The sequence below is a fragment of the Staurois parvus genome, unplaced genomic scaffold, assembly GCF_062004578.1.
Source record: "Staurois parvus isolate SC_StPar_1 unplaced genomic scaffold, SC_StPar_1.0 ptg000025l, whole genome shotgun sequence".
Taxonomy (NCBI): Eukaryota; Metazoa; Chordata; class Amphibia; order Anura; family Ranidae; genus Staurois; species Staurois parvus.
The window spans coordinates 20,522,903-20,541,246 of record NW_028317821.1 but is presented as its reverse complement, the minus strand read 5'-3'; the positions used below and the strand labels follow the sequence as shown (position 1 = coordinate 20,541,246).

The following is an 18,344-nucleotide window of genomic DNA, read 5'->3' as shown; positions in this document are numbered from 1 at the left end:
GCATTTATCTGCCCCTAGAAGCTAAACAGTGTTCTCCTATGTGTTCGTGCACACTATTTTAGGCTAGTAGCGTTTTTGAAGTTTCAGTGTTAAAGCTCAGAAAAATAATTGTTTTTGTAGAGTTTTTGGAAGCATTTTTCCAGCAGAAAAAAAACACAGAACACTCCTAAATGCTTCTAAAAGCTTTTTTCTACCTTTTTATTTCTACATGTACTGTATAAATGCTCCTAAAATGCTACTACAAGCTGGTACAAGAACACTATATCGGCGTTTTTCATCCAGCTTTTTTTTCCAGCGTTTTTTGAGCTTATGAAAACGCTAGTGTGCATTCACTATATCTGGTCTCCCACAGTACACAGAACATGGAAGTGCAATTATTTTAGTAAATATAAACTGCTAAATACCTTTTCACATCAGCAGTTAGAGCAGTTTTGTGACTTCTATCAGTGTTCAGCAGAGTATTGGTTAAAGTTTGTAGGAGGAGTTTTATTTCTATTCTAGAAGGATGCAAAATCCCTGACCTCTGTCTGGACAGTACTGATTGGCCCTGTGCTGATCACATGCACTCACCCAAGAGAAAAAAAAACTCTCTAGCAATACACACCAAACTGAGCATGTACAGAATGGCTATGGTTCAGTCTGTCTTATCAGGAGATAAGACATGGACATTTGAACAAGAAGAGGAGAAGAGAAGTCAGTATCAAATGACCTTTTTATACAATTCAGAGAATTAACCCCTTAGGTTCCACAGTGAGTATAACAAGCATACTTTACTGCATATACAGACTGATTTTACTGTTGTGGGTTTAGTAACACTTTACTTTTATTCTTTCTATTTTGTTTTGATACCAGAATAATGTTTCTAGTACAACACAAGGCAAAGTGCTACAAGAAAAAAGTTTAACTGAAAGAAAGCACAAACAAAAATACATACAAGCACAGGTAGCAGGAGAGCTGTCAGCAAAGTCAGTACTTGGGTAGTTGATCAAGCATTATGAACTAAAACAACGTTCTAGGACTGCGAAGTTAAATAGTTCACGGCTGCATTAGACATCACACTGCATTAGGCACATCTGAATGCCCTTTGTAACCTTCTTCCCTTGTGTCATTTGAATATTTTAGAAAAACATCTGCAAGACTATGCCAATGAAGGCAACATGTTGTTTGCTTTGTAAGCAGAATTAGAGAGGTGGATTAAAGAGGTGTATTTTATGTTTCTTGACTTTTAAAGAACCTTCTGACTCCTCTGATTTCTACACCCTTTTCTCCTAACCTTTTTTTCCTAACCACACCTCAAGTGTTCAAAGTAGGCCAGAAGTTAAAAAAATAAGGAAAAAAGATTGCAATGTGTAAATTGTAAAGCTTAGTGCTGTCTCTTAAAGGATACGTTCACCTTTGGGAACATGGTACCAGGCCATTCACAATGCCGCCCCGAACTACATAACTGACCTGATACCCAGATACTACCCTACCCGTACCCTCCGCTCCTCACAGGACCTCCTGCTCTCTAGCTCCCTGGTCTCCTCCTCCCACGCCCGATTGCAGGACTTCTCCAGGACTTCCCCCATCCTCTGGAACTCCCTACCCCAATCCATCAGACTGTCACCTACCCTCCTCACCTTCAGGCGCACCCTGAAAACCCTCCTCTTCAGGGAAGACTACCCCAACCTCACCTAACACCCGACCTCACCTAACAACTAACCTCCTCCACTCCACCCACCACTCCATCCCCCACAGCCATCTCCTCCTGTGCCACCTTCCCCTCCCTCCTAGATTGTAAGCTCGAAAGAGCAGGGCCCTCGAACCCCTCGTGTAGTGTATTGTTACTGTCTTGTCTCATATTATGTCCCCCTTGCTACTGTACAGCGCTGAGCATACCCTTTGGCGCTATATAAATACTGTATAATAATATAATAATAATAATGTTCCACCTGTTTGTAGGGTGGAACATGTAATATGTTCCCATAGCTGCAACCGCGCCCACAGTCCCCCCTCCCACACAACAGAGAGTACCGGGAGACATCTCCCCATAGTATCTGTCAGATTTGAAAATACCGTGGCCGTGCAGGGCTTCGCCCACACAGCCGCATCATTCATTCACGGACTTCCATAAATAAATGAACTGCAAGTACTGGCAGCCTTAGCGGCTGTTGGATTGTAGTTTACAATGAACTACCACGGTGCCGTGAAGCGCCATGGTAGTTCATTGAAGCTTCCTGTCAGAATATCTGCTTGGTTGTACATTCTGTACAGCAAGCAGATATTCTGACAGGTCTGCAGGAGACCTGCATGGCTTCAGCGATCTACTGATCACTGGTGCACTGCTTTACAGGCTCCTGTAGATAAAAATAATACATGCCCATTTTTTTACCTGCAAAAAAATGTACATTTATTATTTTTGTCCAAAATGTGAACTTATCCTTTCACTCTGATGACTGGCCAACACATGCTATATAGTACACACAACCCTGTCTGGGCCCATCATCATTTAATAAGCATATCTATTACTTGTACCATAAAGATTGATTTAACAATGAAATGGCATTTTTAAAAAAAATGCTAGTTTAGCTAAATTACATGACATTTTCTGGATAACTACAGTTCAGCATGCATTAAGTTTACCCTGGAATGCATTATGTTTAGGATAATGTTCTGCTTTTGTAATTTAGAAGGTTTTTAGAATTCACATGAATTCCATGACTTTCTAAATGAAGAAGCTCAAACTTTTAAAGGTCACAGAACTCAGAGGTGGCTCAAAATATCACGGATAAAGATCAGTGTCAGATATAGACAGATTGACATTGATGGATACTGACTGGCTCAATGAAAAAATAATTTTTGATACTAACTTAATATAAATTGTGTTAACTAAGGAAAAATAAATGTAATGAGCAACAGGGCAAAAAAACAAATCAAACAACGATAGATTGCTTAACCTATGGATAAATATAAATAAAGAACCAGCGCCACGGAAATTATATAACACAGTAAGCTGCAAAACCTAGCCTATAAAATTATAGGATATACAAAACTTCAAAAAAATAGGTTGCGCTAAAATACGTGCAAAAGTATAACAAGAAAATAAATAACAAAACAATAAAAAACAATATTATAAATCAAAATAAAATCCAGCAAAAACGAAAAAGTCCAAAAGTTCAAATAATCAATAATGTCCAAAATAATTCATCACCAAGTAAATCCACCACCAAAAATGGTTAAATAGAACTCACCAGAGTAATATGCTGATTGTTGAAAAACTAGCATATAGTACTTGTTATTCTGGGAGAAATGAATGATATGGTGACAACAACACTGAAGAAATGAGGGATGAACTCCAACAGATGATGTGCTGCAAAGTAGAAAATCCACTCCAAAGGTGATTTAGTATCCGAACTGAGAGATGATCAGACCGTCACTCAAAAGAAAAAAGCGAACAATCATGGTGCAGTATGTTTTAAAAAGCATCAAACTTTAATAAAGAAATGCACTTACAAGCAAGGTGTCCAGACTGACACCAGTGTAAACAGCATGTATAATGAATATAGACGACTCAGACCAAGCCAAACATGCACATACAACATGCAGACAAACCAGGAGTATTCTGAACCTCACATCCAAAGGCACCGCCCAATATTTATCTATAGGAAAAACAGGTCATTAAGGACAAGAATAGCCCAGAATATTATAGATCCCCCTAAAAGAGTAGAGTTATTCCCAGATCTAAAAGGTTTCTTCTACTGCAACAACTGTATATGTTGCAGAACAGTACATAGAGTCAAAGAAAAAAAGAAAAATCTTTAATTCGTTTTGTTCTAATAAAGAATATAAAATGAATTCCCTGATCTGATCATCTCTCAGTTTGGATACTAAATCACCTTTGGAGTGGATTTTCTACTTTGCAGCACATCATCGGTTGGAGTTCATCCCTCATTTCTTCAGTGTTGTTGTCACCATATTATTCATTTCTCCCAGAATAACAAGTACTATATGCTGGTTTTTCAACAATCAGCATATTACTCTGAGTTCTATTTAACCATTTTTGGTGGTGGATTTACTTGGTGATGAATTATTTTGGACATTATTGATTATTTGAACTTTTGGACTTTTTCGTTTTTGCTGGATTTTATTTTGATTTATAATATTGTTTTTTATTGTTTTGTTATTTATTTTCTTGTTATACTTTTGCATGTATTTTAGCGCAACCTGTGTTTTTTAAGTTAACCTATGGATAACACAAGACAGTATACCATACAGGATATGGTGAGATGGGGCTAAAATAATCAAACTGACCTCCAACTGAATCAGTGCATATCACAGTAATACAATGTTCTTTTAATATTTTGTTGTTGATTTAGCATTTTAAATTGTTTGAATTTTTGGGTGAGCACAAAAAGGTTTTTGATTTACATAGCACAGTAAAATTTTGTTAACATATCCAAAAAATATAATTATTCCACATTCCAGAGCAGTAAACAAAGTAATGTAAATCATTCTATGCAATCCTCCAACCACCATCCTGAAATTAAAAATAATTATCTTATTTTTGGGAATGCAATGGGATTGGATTGGGAATGTAATGGGATTAGACATGAATCTCTTTTTTTGTTAAGAAGGCGTTATTGTTCTACTAAACAGAAATCTAGAAAATATTTTACAACAAGTTTTATTACATTATCATTAGAAAAATAATCAAAAACCAAAAGGAATTAATAAGACCCTCAAATATACTTGATTGTCCTGGTAAATTTAGATTCTGCCCACTAGCACAACAAATTGATCAACCTAGCCTTGGGCTTAGCCTGTTTTAAGTAAGTAGCTATAGCTGGTAGAATTTGACCAAGTTGTGTGGAGCTTGCCATGTTGGCTATGTTGGTTGGGTTGAATTTTGTTGGCAAGTATGGATTATTATACCCTGCTGGGTTATCGCCATTGGTTGTGTGTTTTCTTTGTGTTACCAGGTATCACCAAGACCTAAGTCTTCATTGGGGTATGTTTTTTTTCTGTATGACATTCCATGATTGTGCCCCCCCCCCCCCATCTTTTCTGCACTGGCGACTGTTCATAAAATTAGAAAACGACAGGCAACATCATAGTCCAAAAACAAGATAACATCAGGCAAAAATCAAACCAATAGCATAATCCACTAGAGAGTAGGCCAGAGCTGTAGCCAGAATATCAATGAATATTAAAGATCAGAGTACCAGAGCAACTTAAATTATTTGAAGGAACCATTTTGCTATGGCACTGTTTCAGTGAGCTAAGTAAGGATTATATTTGGTACCACTTGAAGTCATAGACACACTTGAAATTTCTGGTATTGTGCATTTGACAGGTGGCCTAGGTATGCATCTAGACAGAGAGAACCTGGCTCAGCCATTAGGAGAGAGGAAAGGTATCTACCAGTGGGAAGGAAGCAGAAGCCTCCATTTCCTTACAGAAGGAATGTGTGGTTACCATTACGATGTCATTATTATATAAACAGTTCTGAAACTTTTTGTTTATATAAAAATGTTACACAAAATATACAAGTACATTTCCAAAGGCTCTTAATAAAAATCAGATGGTACTGTGCTAAGACAATGTCCCAGAGCATCTCGCCGTTTGTGCACAATGTGTGTAGGCATAAAGTTAAAAATAAACCAGCATGAAAAAACAAGCTCAAGGGCTTTACTGCCTCCAATATTCCTTGGGATGAGGGAAAACTGAAAAACAACAAGACTTCACATAAATGTGAGTGCAAAATATTTGGTTTGATTTTTGCTTCATTTATTAAGGATTTACCTGCGCTAGGGTTTGCGCTTCCCTTTCTCTTGTTTTTTTTTATAGGCTAATGAAGAAAAATTTTATTATTTAAAATATAAATACAGTATATATCAAATTCATCTACCGTCTGCTTTCTAAGTTAATGGTTTACAGCGTCCTGACTAATTCTAAAATATTCTCTCTCTAGGGCCATGTTCCTCCACAGAGTTCCTTTGTGGTATGAAAGCTGGTGACACAGCTATAATTTTAGAGAAAGGTACACCCAGAAAGCATAGGTTGATTATGAGCATATTAATGACATTGCCTTTAAAAGCAAGTAGGAATGCAAGTTGCTTGAGTTATCCTTTATATATGATCATTGCTCTTGGAAACGCAGTCTTCTTCTTTAAAGTTGTTGGGCAGGAACTAAGAACAAAGCATATCCCTCTATAGTGTGTACTTTTCTCTGTCCAGAGCACTAAGTGTCATTTCTGTCTTCTGCTCTGTTCCTCAGCTATCAGCATGAGTCACTTCTGACAAGTTTTTCTGACACCAAGAGAAAAGAGGTGACAGGGGAGGGATTTCCAGCACACAGCCTGTGATTGACAGCCTCAGCTCTGTTCTTGTGTGCTGTGTGAAGAGTGGCATGTCCCCTTCCCTCCAATCAGCTCTCAGAGTGTTCCTCATTGAGCTCTGCAGTGTGTAATTTCAGCTCTCTGCCCCCTTTTTTTCTGACAGCTCAGACAAGCTTTCTCAATTCTGGACTGTCAACAGATGTAGATAAGAAAATACTGCAGATAAATGGGCACAAATTTGCACAAGCATTTGTTTCATTTCTGTGTATCACCTTAGGCTAGGCACTTCACTGGGTATATGTAAGGGTTTACAACCACTTTAGGTGACTTTCAAATATGGCATCTCATTTAAAAAAAAAATTGCATTCTGCATTAATATCTGTTTTTTTTTCTTCTCTAGGAAGCCTCTAGAGGTGGTGCAGCTGAAATAAAAAAAATTGAAGATTTGTTGCACTGCAGTGTTGTATGCACCTTGGTCAATTATTTTCTTCCTAAGACATTTTCAGTGGAAGTTATGCTGGATGACCGGTAAACAGATTGATTGGCACACTGCTTTTACTGCACATTTCAGCTTAATAGAATTCATTCTGCATTTTGTTTTTTCAGATGGGCTGTAAACGTCGCTCTGAAGACATTTGAGGCGCTTCTGTTCATAACAACATCTTTCTCCTGTGATGACCTACTTCAGGTCAGAATACACTGGGGTTTATTATCTGATTACTCAGCCAGTAATAATATAGATACCATGCTGATTGGATTGTGCATCTCTCCATGTAGAGATACATGCCATATATTGACTCATGTTTACTAAAAGCACACCGTATAACATGATTATTCCTATTTTCTAGTATACATTGTTGTTAATGTACATTATTATTTTTATAGCACACACAAGACTATGGTGTGCTATTTCATGTTGTGTTGTTATAATGTTAATGTTTATATTTGTAAAATAGGCAATGGAAGTGATTCAAGCATACGTAAAGCTTTGATCACTTCCACAGCCTGTCAGAGGTATCTCCATCCTACCCAACTACCCCAACTATGAATCCTGGGCTCCACAGTCACACCTGCAGATTCAGGACCAATATGACAGATATCAGCAGGTGAAATGGAAGGAGACCAGTGAATGTCCATCTGATGATCTCCCTTTCGGTGAATAAATACTGAAGCAACATGCAGGGCCACTGATAGGGGGGTACCCCCGGCCCTCCTGTAGGGGGTCCTGCCCCATCAACTGCAGAGGGGGGCCCGGGCAGCTGACAATCCCATCTGCAGCTGCTAAATTCCATTATTACCCTCCTGTCATTCTGTCACACAGCAGCTCAGTGTTGTGCTGTTAGAGGCACTCCACAAGTTTGACACTTTCAAGTTTCCTTCTGTTTATAGTCGATTGCAACTTTGTTTCTCTCCCCCAGACTGCTAATCCCTTCCTGTTCATTGCTCAACTCTTTTTATTTAACTGTTTATTTACTGATCTAGTTAAAGCAGAGTTCCACCTAAAAGGGGAAGTTCCGCTTTAAAGATTGGTCCCCCGCTCCCCATTCAGGATTGGCACCTTTGGGGAGTGGGGGCGGGGAGCTGGTATCCGAAATTGACCAGTACCCGCTCCCACCTCTGCTGCGATTGGGCGATCAGATCTCTCCCCGTAGTCTTGAGGGACACCTGACAGGTCCCAGAAGATTACAGGACCATTCATGAAGTGCAGCATTACTCGCACATGCGCAGTGGGAACCTGGCTGTGAAGCCGCAAGCTGTTACAGCCGGGTGCCCATACTGAAGATGCTGGTGCCTGGAATACAGGATGGCCGGTGAAATGAGCTGCGGTGAGGGCACCGTGGGATCGTGGGACAGGTGAGTGACTGTTTTTTAAAAGTGAGCAGCTAAAGTTTTTGTATCTGCTGACTTTTATTTTTTTACAGAGTGAGTGGAACTCCGCTTTAATGTGTCTCATTTCCTATCACCTACAGCTCAAATCTCGCATTATTATATGATTCCTAACTGTATCTCACCACCAGGGGTGGACTGACCATTTGGGAACTTGGGCACTGCCCGAGGGCCCGGGGTCAGTAGGGGGCCCCATGAGATGCCCCTGGTACTTTTCATAGGCTTTGTTTCGGTGTGGTTTGAGTGTATTTTTCAGAGGTCCGATATTGTTCTATGTACAATCCTTGTTTTATTGATTGCATGTAATATTCTAATTTTCTGAGATTGTGGATTTGGGGTTTTCATGAGCTGTAAGCCATAATCATCACAATTATGACAAATCACGGCTTGAACTATCTTGCTTTGCATGTAATGAGTCTATCTCATATATTAGTTTCACCTTTTAAGTTGCATTACTGACATAAATGAACTTTTGCACGATATTCTAATTTTTTGAGTTTCAACTGTATATGTAAAGTGCTGCGTAAATTGATAGCGCTATATAAGTACCTGTAATAAATAAATAGAGCATCATTCATGGTTAGCTCTAAACTGATGACCTGTAATAGCCTTTAAGGCGAAGTCTATGAACAATTTTGAGTAGCAATGTTTGTTGCCATTTCAAAGGTGATCACAGTTTTAAAGCTTGATATGTTAGGTGTCTTTACTTAATGGAACCTCACATTTTATATTTTACCAAAATATTGGGAAATATATTTTGTTTATGTGAACTAAAACTAACTTTGGTGTATTTTTTACAGAAAATTTGCATTTGATCGACATGTACATTAATATCATGTGACATGAAAAATTGCACTACTACCATTTTATTCCTCCTCATTTTTAAAAAAAAAATACAGTATACATTGTTTGGGGGTTTATCTAATATTCTGGCTGAAATTGTGCAATTTAGCGTGTGCAAAAACATAAAAAATGTCTCTAGTAGCAGGTAAACAATGGTGTACTCTTTAGGTTTTCACATTTGTAGTGCATTTTGGAGCCCAAAGTCATTATACTGCTTCTGCTCCTGTCACTGTAGTATTATAGGGTAGGGGCAGAAAAGACACCTGTAGCTGGTACTGAACTGCAGCAGAGAAAAATAAGGTCCTCTGCTCTGTCAGACAGGACTATGCTGTGTGACAGAGCTGTGTAAATCTTAGAACTGGATTTCCGGAAATAGAAATCCTTTGGCAGGTAAAATAATACATGTATTATACAGTATATTCATAATAATAACAATATAATTGACTGAAAGACTTCTGTGATAATATACTCTTATAAATTTTGACCACCGCCCTTTTGTCCTTCCTCATGCTCAATACACTGGCTCAAAATTGGAATAGCCCAGGGTTTGTATTTACATGTACAACATTGTATATGTTACAAGCTTTTTAGCAGATCAAATCAGATCACCCCTTCTGTTGGCTCATTCTTGTCTTAATAAAGAAGAAGTTGTCCGCATCCCAGCTCATTGAAGAACTTTCAGTTCCATAATGCACTGCACAAATGAAAAAATAAGCATAGGCTATTACTATAAAAGACACTGTCGCCGGGACTGTATTTAACATTAATGACAATTGTATGACAATGCCCTAGGGCAGCAGGGTAAGCGGGCAGAACCCAACCCTTAGAAGAATTCCATGTTTGCATTTCCCACATGTATACCATAGCTGTGGGATCCCTCTAGAAACTGGCAACCACTGTAGTAGACACCGCTACTACAGTGACTTCTACTACCTTCTAGGTCCTGTACCCAGCAACTGCCCTTCTGCATTGATATATGATCAAAATAGCAGGTCCACATGATTTGTTCAGTCACCACATCCCTTCTAAATATATATAAGTCAAAAAAAAGGAAGAAGAAATGTGATTTTAATGCTGCTGGTACCCTCTAGGGATGTCCTTGATGTTCGATTCGAATATAAGTTTGACTCAAACATCGGGTGCTTGTGTGTTTGCAGGTTAGGTCTTTCAACCCATCTTTTGATGGTTAGGACTTTTGACCCAGCATGCGCCAGATGATGATGTCACAAGGGGGAGTCATCCAGTTGACGTCGTCACCGGGTGGCCCCGCCCCTTAGATATTTAAGAACTGTCAGGCCAGCAGCGCTGTCAGAACACGGGAGCCAGTGCTAGCATCTTTTCTTGGGTCGTCGGTGGCAGCAGGTATTGTGATTGATGTTCGATTTACATTGGGGGATATTTTTTGTTCATTGTTGTTTTAATAAAGGACTTGTCAAAGACTGTCTACTGTCAGTTTTTTGCACTATACTTTTTTTAAATGTATTTTCAAAACTTTTTTGGGTTGGTGAGTAGCAGTACCATGTACTGCATACTCATTCACATGTAGGGGGGGTGGGATCTGGGGGCCACCTTGTTAAAGGGGGCTTCCAGATTCTGATAAGACCCCTGCCAGCAGACCCCCACAACAACAAGCCAGGGTTGTGTGGAAGAGGCCCTTGTCCCCATCAACATGGGGACAGGGTGCTTTGGGAAAGAACCCCCCCAAAGCACCTCCCCATGTTGAGGGCATGTGGCCTGCTATGGTTCGGGGGGGTGCTCGCTCATCCCCCTTTTCCTGGCCTGCCAGGCTGCATGATCAGAAAAGGGGTATGGATTTTAGGGGGGGTGAAACTTTTTTTTTGGTGTAGGGGTTACCCTCAAAATCCATACCAGACCTGAAGGGATTGGTATGGATGGCGGAGGGACCCCACGGAATTATTTTGCAAATGTTTTTATTACCAGCAATTCTTTTTACATTCAGCTGTAAGTAGGGAACCCCACTGACAGCTGAAACATTAACATGTGTTTTCACTAAAATACTGCAAAACTTAATAAAATAACTAATGTGGTATTTTAGTGAATGCCAACTCTTTTTTTAAAAATACTGTGCAGTATCTTACTGCATATTCGGATGTGGTAAGATACCGCTTAGTGAATTGTCCCCTGGGTTCAAAGTTCATGGTCAAACTTTCATTAGGTTTGAATGTTCTACAGCGAAATGAACAAGAAATCAGAACAAACAAGTCAATATAAAATTATGTTTTATTACAGAATTCCATTTAAAATTGTTTGGGGTAACACAACCCCTAAGAGACTGAATAGGGATAACATAAAAAAAGAACCATAATTAGCTGGACCGCCCTCCAGAATGGCACCTCCCCTCCTTTTATAACTAATTACAAATTTGTATAATTACACATAGAACATTAGAAATTCAAAAAGTGTATATATCTCAGACAGTGGGTGCAAAGTCCTGACGCGTTTTGCACTTTAGCTTCTTTGAGAGTTCAGTTGGAAATGGCTGTTAGAGACAAAACAACAGCATATACTGTAGTAACAGCATACACAGTAACATGTGGTACAAAACACATATTATACAAAGTGTGTAGTCCATACAGATAATGCACTTACAAATCCAGATAGGTGTCCCCAAGAACATAGAGGGACAAAACCAGGTCCAGTTGAATTTCACACAGTATGTCAATGGGCGTGGCGGGTAGCACGTGGACATAAAATAGAAATGGCATCTAAAAAACCAATGCGAGGGACCCAGGAACAATGCATAGGGGAAGAGGATGGTGCAAAACCATACAAAAACCTGCATAGGATAGAAAAACATTACCATGGAGCTATACAATGGCATGTGCAGTATATTTACATTGTTGCCTAAGAGAACTTAAAGCCTGACCAGACAAAATATACAGTAAAACCTTGGATTGCGAGTAACTTGGTCTGCGAATGTTTTGCAAGATGGGCAAACATTTTTTGTAAATTTTAACTTGATAAATGAGCGAGGTCTAGCAATACGAGTATTTGCCAAGCGCTACGTCACAACTGAGCCAATGATCCTTCTCTCTCTTTCTCGCTGTGGGATTGTGGTTAATCGTCTCCCAGTCTCAGTTGGTATGCCTCACAAAGGAAGGCAGTAAGAAAAAGGAGATGCTTATGGTGGAAGTTAAAAAGGAAATCATCAAGAAGCATGAATGAAGTATGCAAGTGGCCAACATCGCAAGATTGTATAACAAGTCTACATCAACAATTTGCACAATATTAAAGAAGAAAGAAGAAATAAAGGGGCTAGATGCAGTAAAAAGGGTCACGAGAGTATCAAAGCAATGGCCACATGTTCTGGAAGATGTAGAAAATTTTCTTCTCATCTAGATAAATGAGAAGCAACTAGCAGGTGATACTGTGTCCGAGAACTATTTCATCATCTTGTGTTGCGCTCCTTATTAAATTATAGTGACAAAGTGAATATTATATTTCATAATGTTATCTGAACATAAATAATCATAAATTCATATATAGAATAATAACTTATAAAAAAGTATAATGTTAATCCATATTCATGATTAAATAATAAATAATGATTAATTGTGAATCATAATTTAGTGAAAAAATATAAAAATTATCGTGAATAAATACTCATAAAATAAATAAATTAATTTTTAGTGCAAAAGCATAGTCCCATTAATCATAAAAATATATATAAAGTGACTCTGTGTCCTAAAAATCTTGAATCCGTGACTGATTGTGAATCCGTGACAAAAATATTTGTGAATCCTCCAATTAGTGCAGATGTAAGCTCACCTCCTGATATGCCTGCAATTAGGCTATATACACTTTTGGTCCACCTCCTTTGGGACCTGCTTGTTAGAATTTTCTCCTCTTTAAATTACGGAGCAGGAATATCCTTTAGAGCTGATTATCCTCTCTGGGGTTAATCACTCCTCACAGTGATACAGACCCCTATACTCTCCTCTCCATGCGTTTCTCCACATGCAGAAAACAAATGCCAGACATAGTGTTTTATCTTTTTAAAACACTGCTTTATTCCTTCCAAGTAGTACACTCACATATAGTGAAGACGGTATGCGGCAATCCAAAATGTAGCGTGTCCTCCGCCGACCATTGAGTCATGCACCTGCCGTCCGTGTAGTATTCCGGCTCTCTCCGAGTGACGTTGCAGCCCCACCCCTACGTGTTACGCCACTGGTCACGTGGCTTCATCAGGGGGTATTGATACTGTGTCCGAGAACATTATGTGAAAGAAGGCAAAGGTCTTGTATGCCGACCTTGTAAGAAAACTGCCACGTACATTGATAGAAAATGAAGAAGGCTTCAAGGCAAGCAGGGGATGGTTTGATAACTTTAAGAGGAGAAGCGGCATCCATAGTGTTGTGAGGCACAGAGAGGCTTCTAGTTCGGAAGTTAAGCTGAGGCGTTTGCTGCTGAGTTCCAGCAGCTCATGGTTCCCTAGTGCTACCTGCCACAGCAAGTTATTAACTGTAATTAGACGGGGATTTTTTGGAAAAAGATGCCAAAGAGGACCTACATTACAGCAGCAGAGAATGCAATGCCTGGTCACACCGTCTTTTATGCTACTGCAAACGGGGATTTAAAAATCAAGCCCAAGCTTGTGTATCATTCCGAGAATCCTCGATCCTTCAAGAAATGCAAGGTGCAGAAGAGCCAGTTAAACGTTATGAGGAAGTCCAACAGCAAGGCTTGGGTCACTCATATCTTGTTCGTTGAGTGGATCAATAAGGTCTTTGGTCCTACAGTGAAAAAATACCTTTTAGAAAATAATCTGCCACTCAGTCTCGCAGATTATGGATAATGCTCCTGCTCATCCTTCAGGCCTTGAGGATGATTTACTGGAGGGATTTGAGCTCAATAAGGTCAAGTTCCTTCCTCCTAATACCACTCCACTACTCCAGTCCATGGGTCAGCAGGTAATTTCCAACTTTAAAAAGCTTTACACCAAAGCACTATTTCAGTTATGTTTCGAGGTGACCGAAGGAACTAACCTTACCCTCTGAGAGTTTTGGAAAAATAATTTCCACATCGTGAACTGCCTCAAGATCATCGATAAAGCCTGGGATGGGGTCACCAAGAGAACCCTCAATTCTGCTTGGTAAAAACTGTGGCCTGATGGTGCTCTTGGATATGACTTTGAGGGCTTAACTCAGGAACAGGAGCCGCCAGTTGTCGATGAAATTGTGTCCTTGGGGAAAACCATGGGACTGGAGGTGAATGAGGACAACATTCAAGAGCTGGTGGAGGAACATGGCCAGGAGCTGACCACAGACAAACTGATGGATCTTCATCATGAGCAACAGCAAGAGGTTATGGAGGAGATCTCGTCTGAAGAGAAGGATAAAAAGGCAGAGGAATCCCTCACTTCAAATGAGATTAGGGAGATGTGCAAAATGTGAGAGACAGTGCAAAATTGTGTAGAAAAGCACCAGCCAAATAAGGCTTTAGCAGTGCGAACGATAAATCTGTTTAACGACAACGCAATGTCATATTTCTGCCTAATCCTTTTAAAGGGGGCAAAAGCAAGTGTCATTGGATAGGTTCCTTGTTAAAATAGCACAAAAAAAAATTCCAGTGAGCCAACAGATAGCAGTGATCCCGTTAGTGATAGACATCCTACACAATAACCCCCTTCCTCTCCTCTCTCGTTTCCCTCACACCAGCCACATATTTTTTCAATGGTAAAGTGTTAATTTATTTTATTTTTACTTTATACTGCACAGTATTTTGTATTACTATAATCATTTTTTTTTAAATGTATACAGTAAATGGTTGTGGAACAGATCACCTGAGTTTCCATTATTTCTTATGGGGGAATTTGCGTTGATATACGAGTGCTTTGGATTACAAGTATGTTTCTGGAATGAATTATGCTTGCAATCCAAGGTTTTACAATATATACTACCTGTATGGGTAAAAAGCAGCCTGCAGGCTCGACCCATATATCATTGGGGTCCAAGGGGACTTCAAGTCTAAGTACTTGTAACACCTAAGCATATAAATAAAAAATACATGTAAAGTAACATATACATATGTATATTATATATACACTTTTTGAATGTTTAATGTTCTATGTGTAATTATACAAATACAGAATGTAATGAGTAATATAAGGAGGGGAAGTGCCTCTCTGGGGGGGCAGTACAGCTAATTATGGTTCATTTTTACTTTTACCATGATATAATCTCTTAGGAGTTGTTACCCCAATCAATTTTAAATGGTATTTTAAAAACTAATCATTTTATATTGACTTGTTTGTTGAGTTTGTTCTGAGAGAGGGTATCAGCACCATTAAAATCCCATTTTTTTCTTCTTTATTTTTTTGACTGCCCTTCTGCATTGTGAACACAGGAGGTCAGGCGCTTGGCACAGGGTGCAAAGCTCTGGCCACTCAGCACATGCAAAGCATTCTCTGATGAGGTGGAGAGGTGGGGCTTGATATCACAGTCTACACTTTGTTCAGTTGAGAAAATAAAGAAAATGCAAAGCATTCCCTGAATTGCACCTATGCCAAGTGGCCATCCTTCTTTGTTCACAATACAGCAGAGCAGCCACTCATCGTGAGACCCGGAATTTAGCAGTAGTAGTAGCATTACAAACCTTTGTGATTTCCAGGGTTAAAGGGATCCCATGGGTATGGTATATACATAGATACATTGGTCCAAGCTTCCAAATTTTGTTTCCCTCTTCTGTTCACCTCTAGACACTTGCAGCTAGATTGCGCAAGAGAACTGTAGGGAGGAGGAAGGACTGAGAGGGATCAGAGGGCTCTTTTTAGTTCAGAAATATAAAATCATCTTTCCATTTATTTTGTTTTTTTGGTCTGTGCAATTAAAACATATTCCGAGCATAAAGCAGATCCCTATTCTCCCTCCAATAACACCTTCTGGCAATATTTTTTACTAAACATGACACAAGGAGTGAAGCTTGTACTAAGGAGCTTCATCAGTCAAGTGTGCCTCAGGCAACCTGATTTCTAAATACACTGGCTGTCACTAAATGCTTTGGGAATTGAAATCAATGTCTAAATATGTTAATAAAACATATTAACGCACCCAGATGTCTGAATCTCTAGCCTAATGTTATTTGTATGGAAAACCTACAGAAATACGTCTCCTGGCTCTCAAATCAATTTAAGAGGAGTCAGCCCTATACTAGATCAGAATCAGCATAAGGGTTAAATGCAAGGAACATAGGGGGTGTGGCTAGAATGTGACCTCGGACAGACTTGCAGACCGAGAGCTCTGGGACCATCCGATCTTTTCTCCTGATCTACGACCATACATGGTTCCCGAAGTGCCTGCATCCTCTTCCCTGTACATTGAGAATCACTTTGCACCTGCTGCCATGTTGATAAAGGGGAAGGGGAAGCCTCTACTGGCTATTATCAAAAACCCTCCTTGCTATGACAGTCTTTTGCAGAATGGAATGCCCTATTGTCTGATGCTTGCTATCTCTTGGATGCCAGTCTTCAGTAACCTCCCATTGCTGACTTTTTCCTAACTGGTGGCCCATGGATCTGACTCCTGAGGACCTGGAGTTTAGGTCTACTGGAAGATGTTATTTGGACTTTTTGGGCTTGTCACATTTCTCTAGTTTAGTTGAACAAGTTACGGGTATGATCTGTGAGTAACTGTTTTTCTTTCTAGTTTTGTTAGTTTACACAGCGGCAGGGAGTTTTCTATGTTTAAGGGTAGCTGGTCATGTGGCCATGTGCAATATCTCCTTTGACTCCACATTGAACTATTGTGGTTACTATTCTAAAATGGTGTGTTGGACCTTCCGAGGCCTTCGGAGTTTAAGCAAACCTTGGTTTTCCAATATCTAAAACCTACAGAATATTGGGGTGCCATGAAGAGCCTTTGCAGCTTATGCATGTATTTGCAAATGTGTGCAAACTAAACCCCTGTTTTTAACGTGAACTGTTAGACAGGACAATTTGGTTGGTTGCAGGCTGGTTGGTAAGCTGGGAATGTTTCTCTGTTGTGAATTGACATGAGTCTCCCTTCCATTTGCTCCTTGCTGCAAAGGCTAGTTATAGATTGGGTCAGTTTTCATTTGCTTGTACTGTTAATTTACTGGTGACTGGATGAACTGGACACCTTGGTTGCCATTGTGAATCATGCTAGGTTTCGAGTGCACCCCTGTGCCTTTAAGGAGGGGTGGGCTCCCTCCAGGCTTACCTGCTCTCAGTCTATCCATTATTATACATATGTTTCTAGTATGGAGGCTTTAAAAATTTATAGAGTTAGGAACTGCATAATATTGGGATGCCGTGAAGAGACTCTGCAGCTTTATGCATTTATTTGCAAATGTGTGAAAATTAAACAGGACAACTCGATTGGTTGCAGACTGGCTGATGAGTTGATATGGGAAATTTTCTCTGTTGTCGCCCCTCCATGTGCTCCTTTCTGCAAAGGCCAGTTGCCATTTGTTTGTACTGTTAAATCTAAAACCCATAAGACCTATAGTCTTCCTTCATGAGTTGCATTTGGATGGAAACAGGGTGCTGGCCTTACACCGACCATGGGTGCAGTGGAAACTTCATGCCACTTATTCCATCTCTGCCTGGGGAGTCCCCATTCTGATCAGTAAATCTGTTCCTTGCACCATCTATCAAGTTATATCAGATCCTGGGGGCAGGTATCTTATTATTGTTGTTGATATTTTTACATGCAAACTGATGATAGTAAATGTCTATATGCTTCCACCATTTCAGGTACAATTGTTCTATGACTTAGCTGGTAAATTGGCTCTTTTAATGCACCTCTCACTTCTCCTGGCAGGGGATTTCAATGGAGTGTTGGACCCCACACTCGACTCTTCCAACCCCTCTAGACTCCCATCTAGATTATATTTCATTGGTCTGGGGGCTGGTGCATTACAGCATTGTAGATTTGTTTTTGAGGAATAAGTGCTATTTATTTAATATTGTATTGGAGCACTGTAGGTATTGTTTTTGTTAATAATGTTTCACATTCACAGGAAACAGACATTGAAAAATTAATAGGGGGAGGTGCTTTATAGTACCTGCTCAGCATATCTGCAATTTTGTAACACAGTTCACTCACTTTGTCTGGTGTCACCAATGATTTATGGTAGAGGGGGAAGGTGTTTTGTATCATGGTATGGTCTCTTTTTGTTTTGGGAGATAGGGGCTATATTGCATCCCAACACTAGGAGCACTAAGTGTATATAGGAATGACTTATTAGCGGGGGAGGTGCATGACAGCACTCATCTGCACTTAAGCAATTTTGAACATATTTTTTGCACAATTT

At 39.6% G+C, this 18,344-nt stretch overlaps 1 protein-coding gene across 1 annotated transcript in view; it reads left to right on the top strand.

The window, feature by feature from the left end:
* The window catches only part of LOC149471981 (uncharacterized), a 344,746-nt gene that overhangs the window by 87,127 nt on the left and 239,275 nt on the right, over positions 1-18,344 (top strand). Inside the window, exons 6-7 of the mRNA XM_089652739.1 lie at positions 6,718-6,845; positions 6,924-7,005. Coding sequence (XP_089508865.1) covers positions 6,718-6,845; positions 6,924-7,005 — 210 coding nt within the window. The remainder of the gene's footprint in view (positions 1-6,717; positions 6,846-6,923; positions 7,006-18,344) is intronic.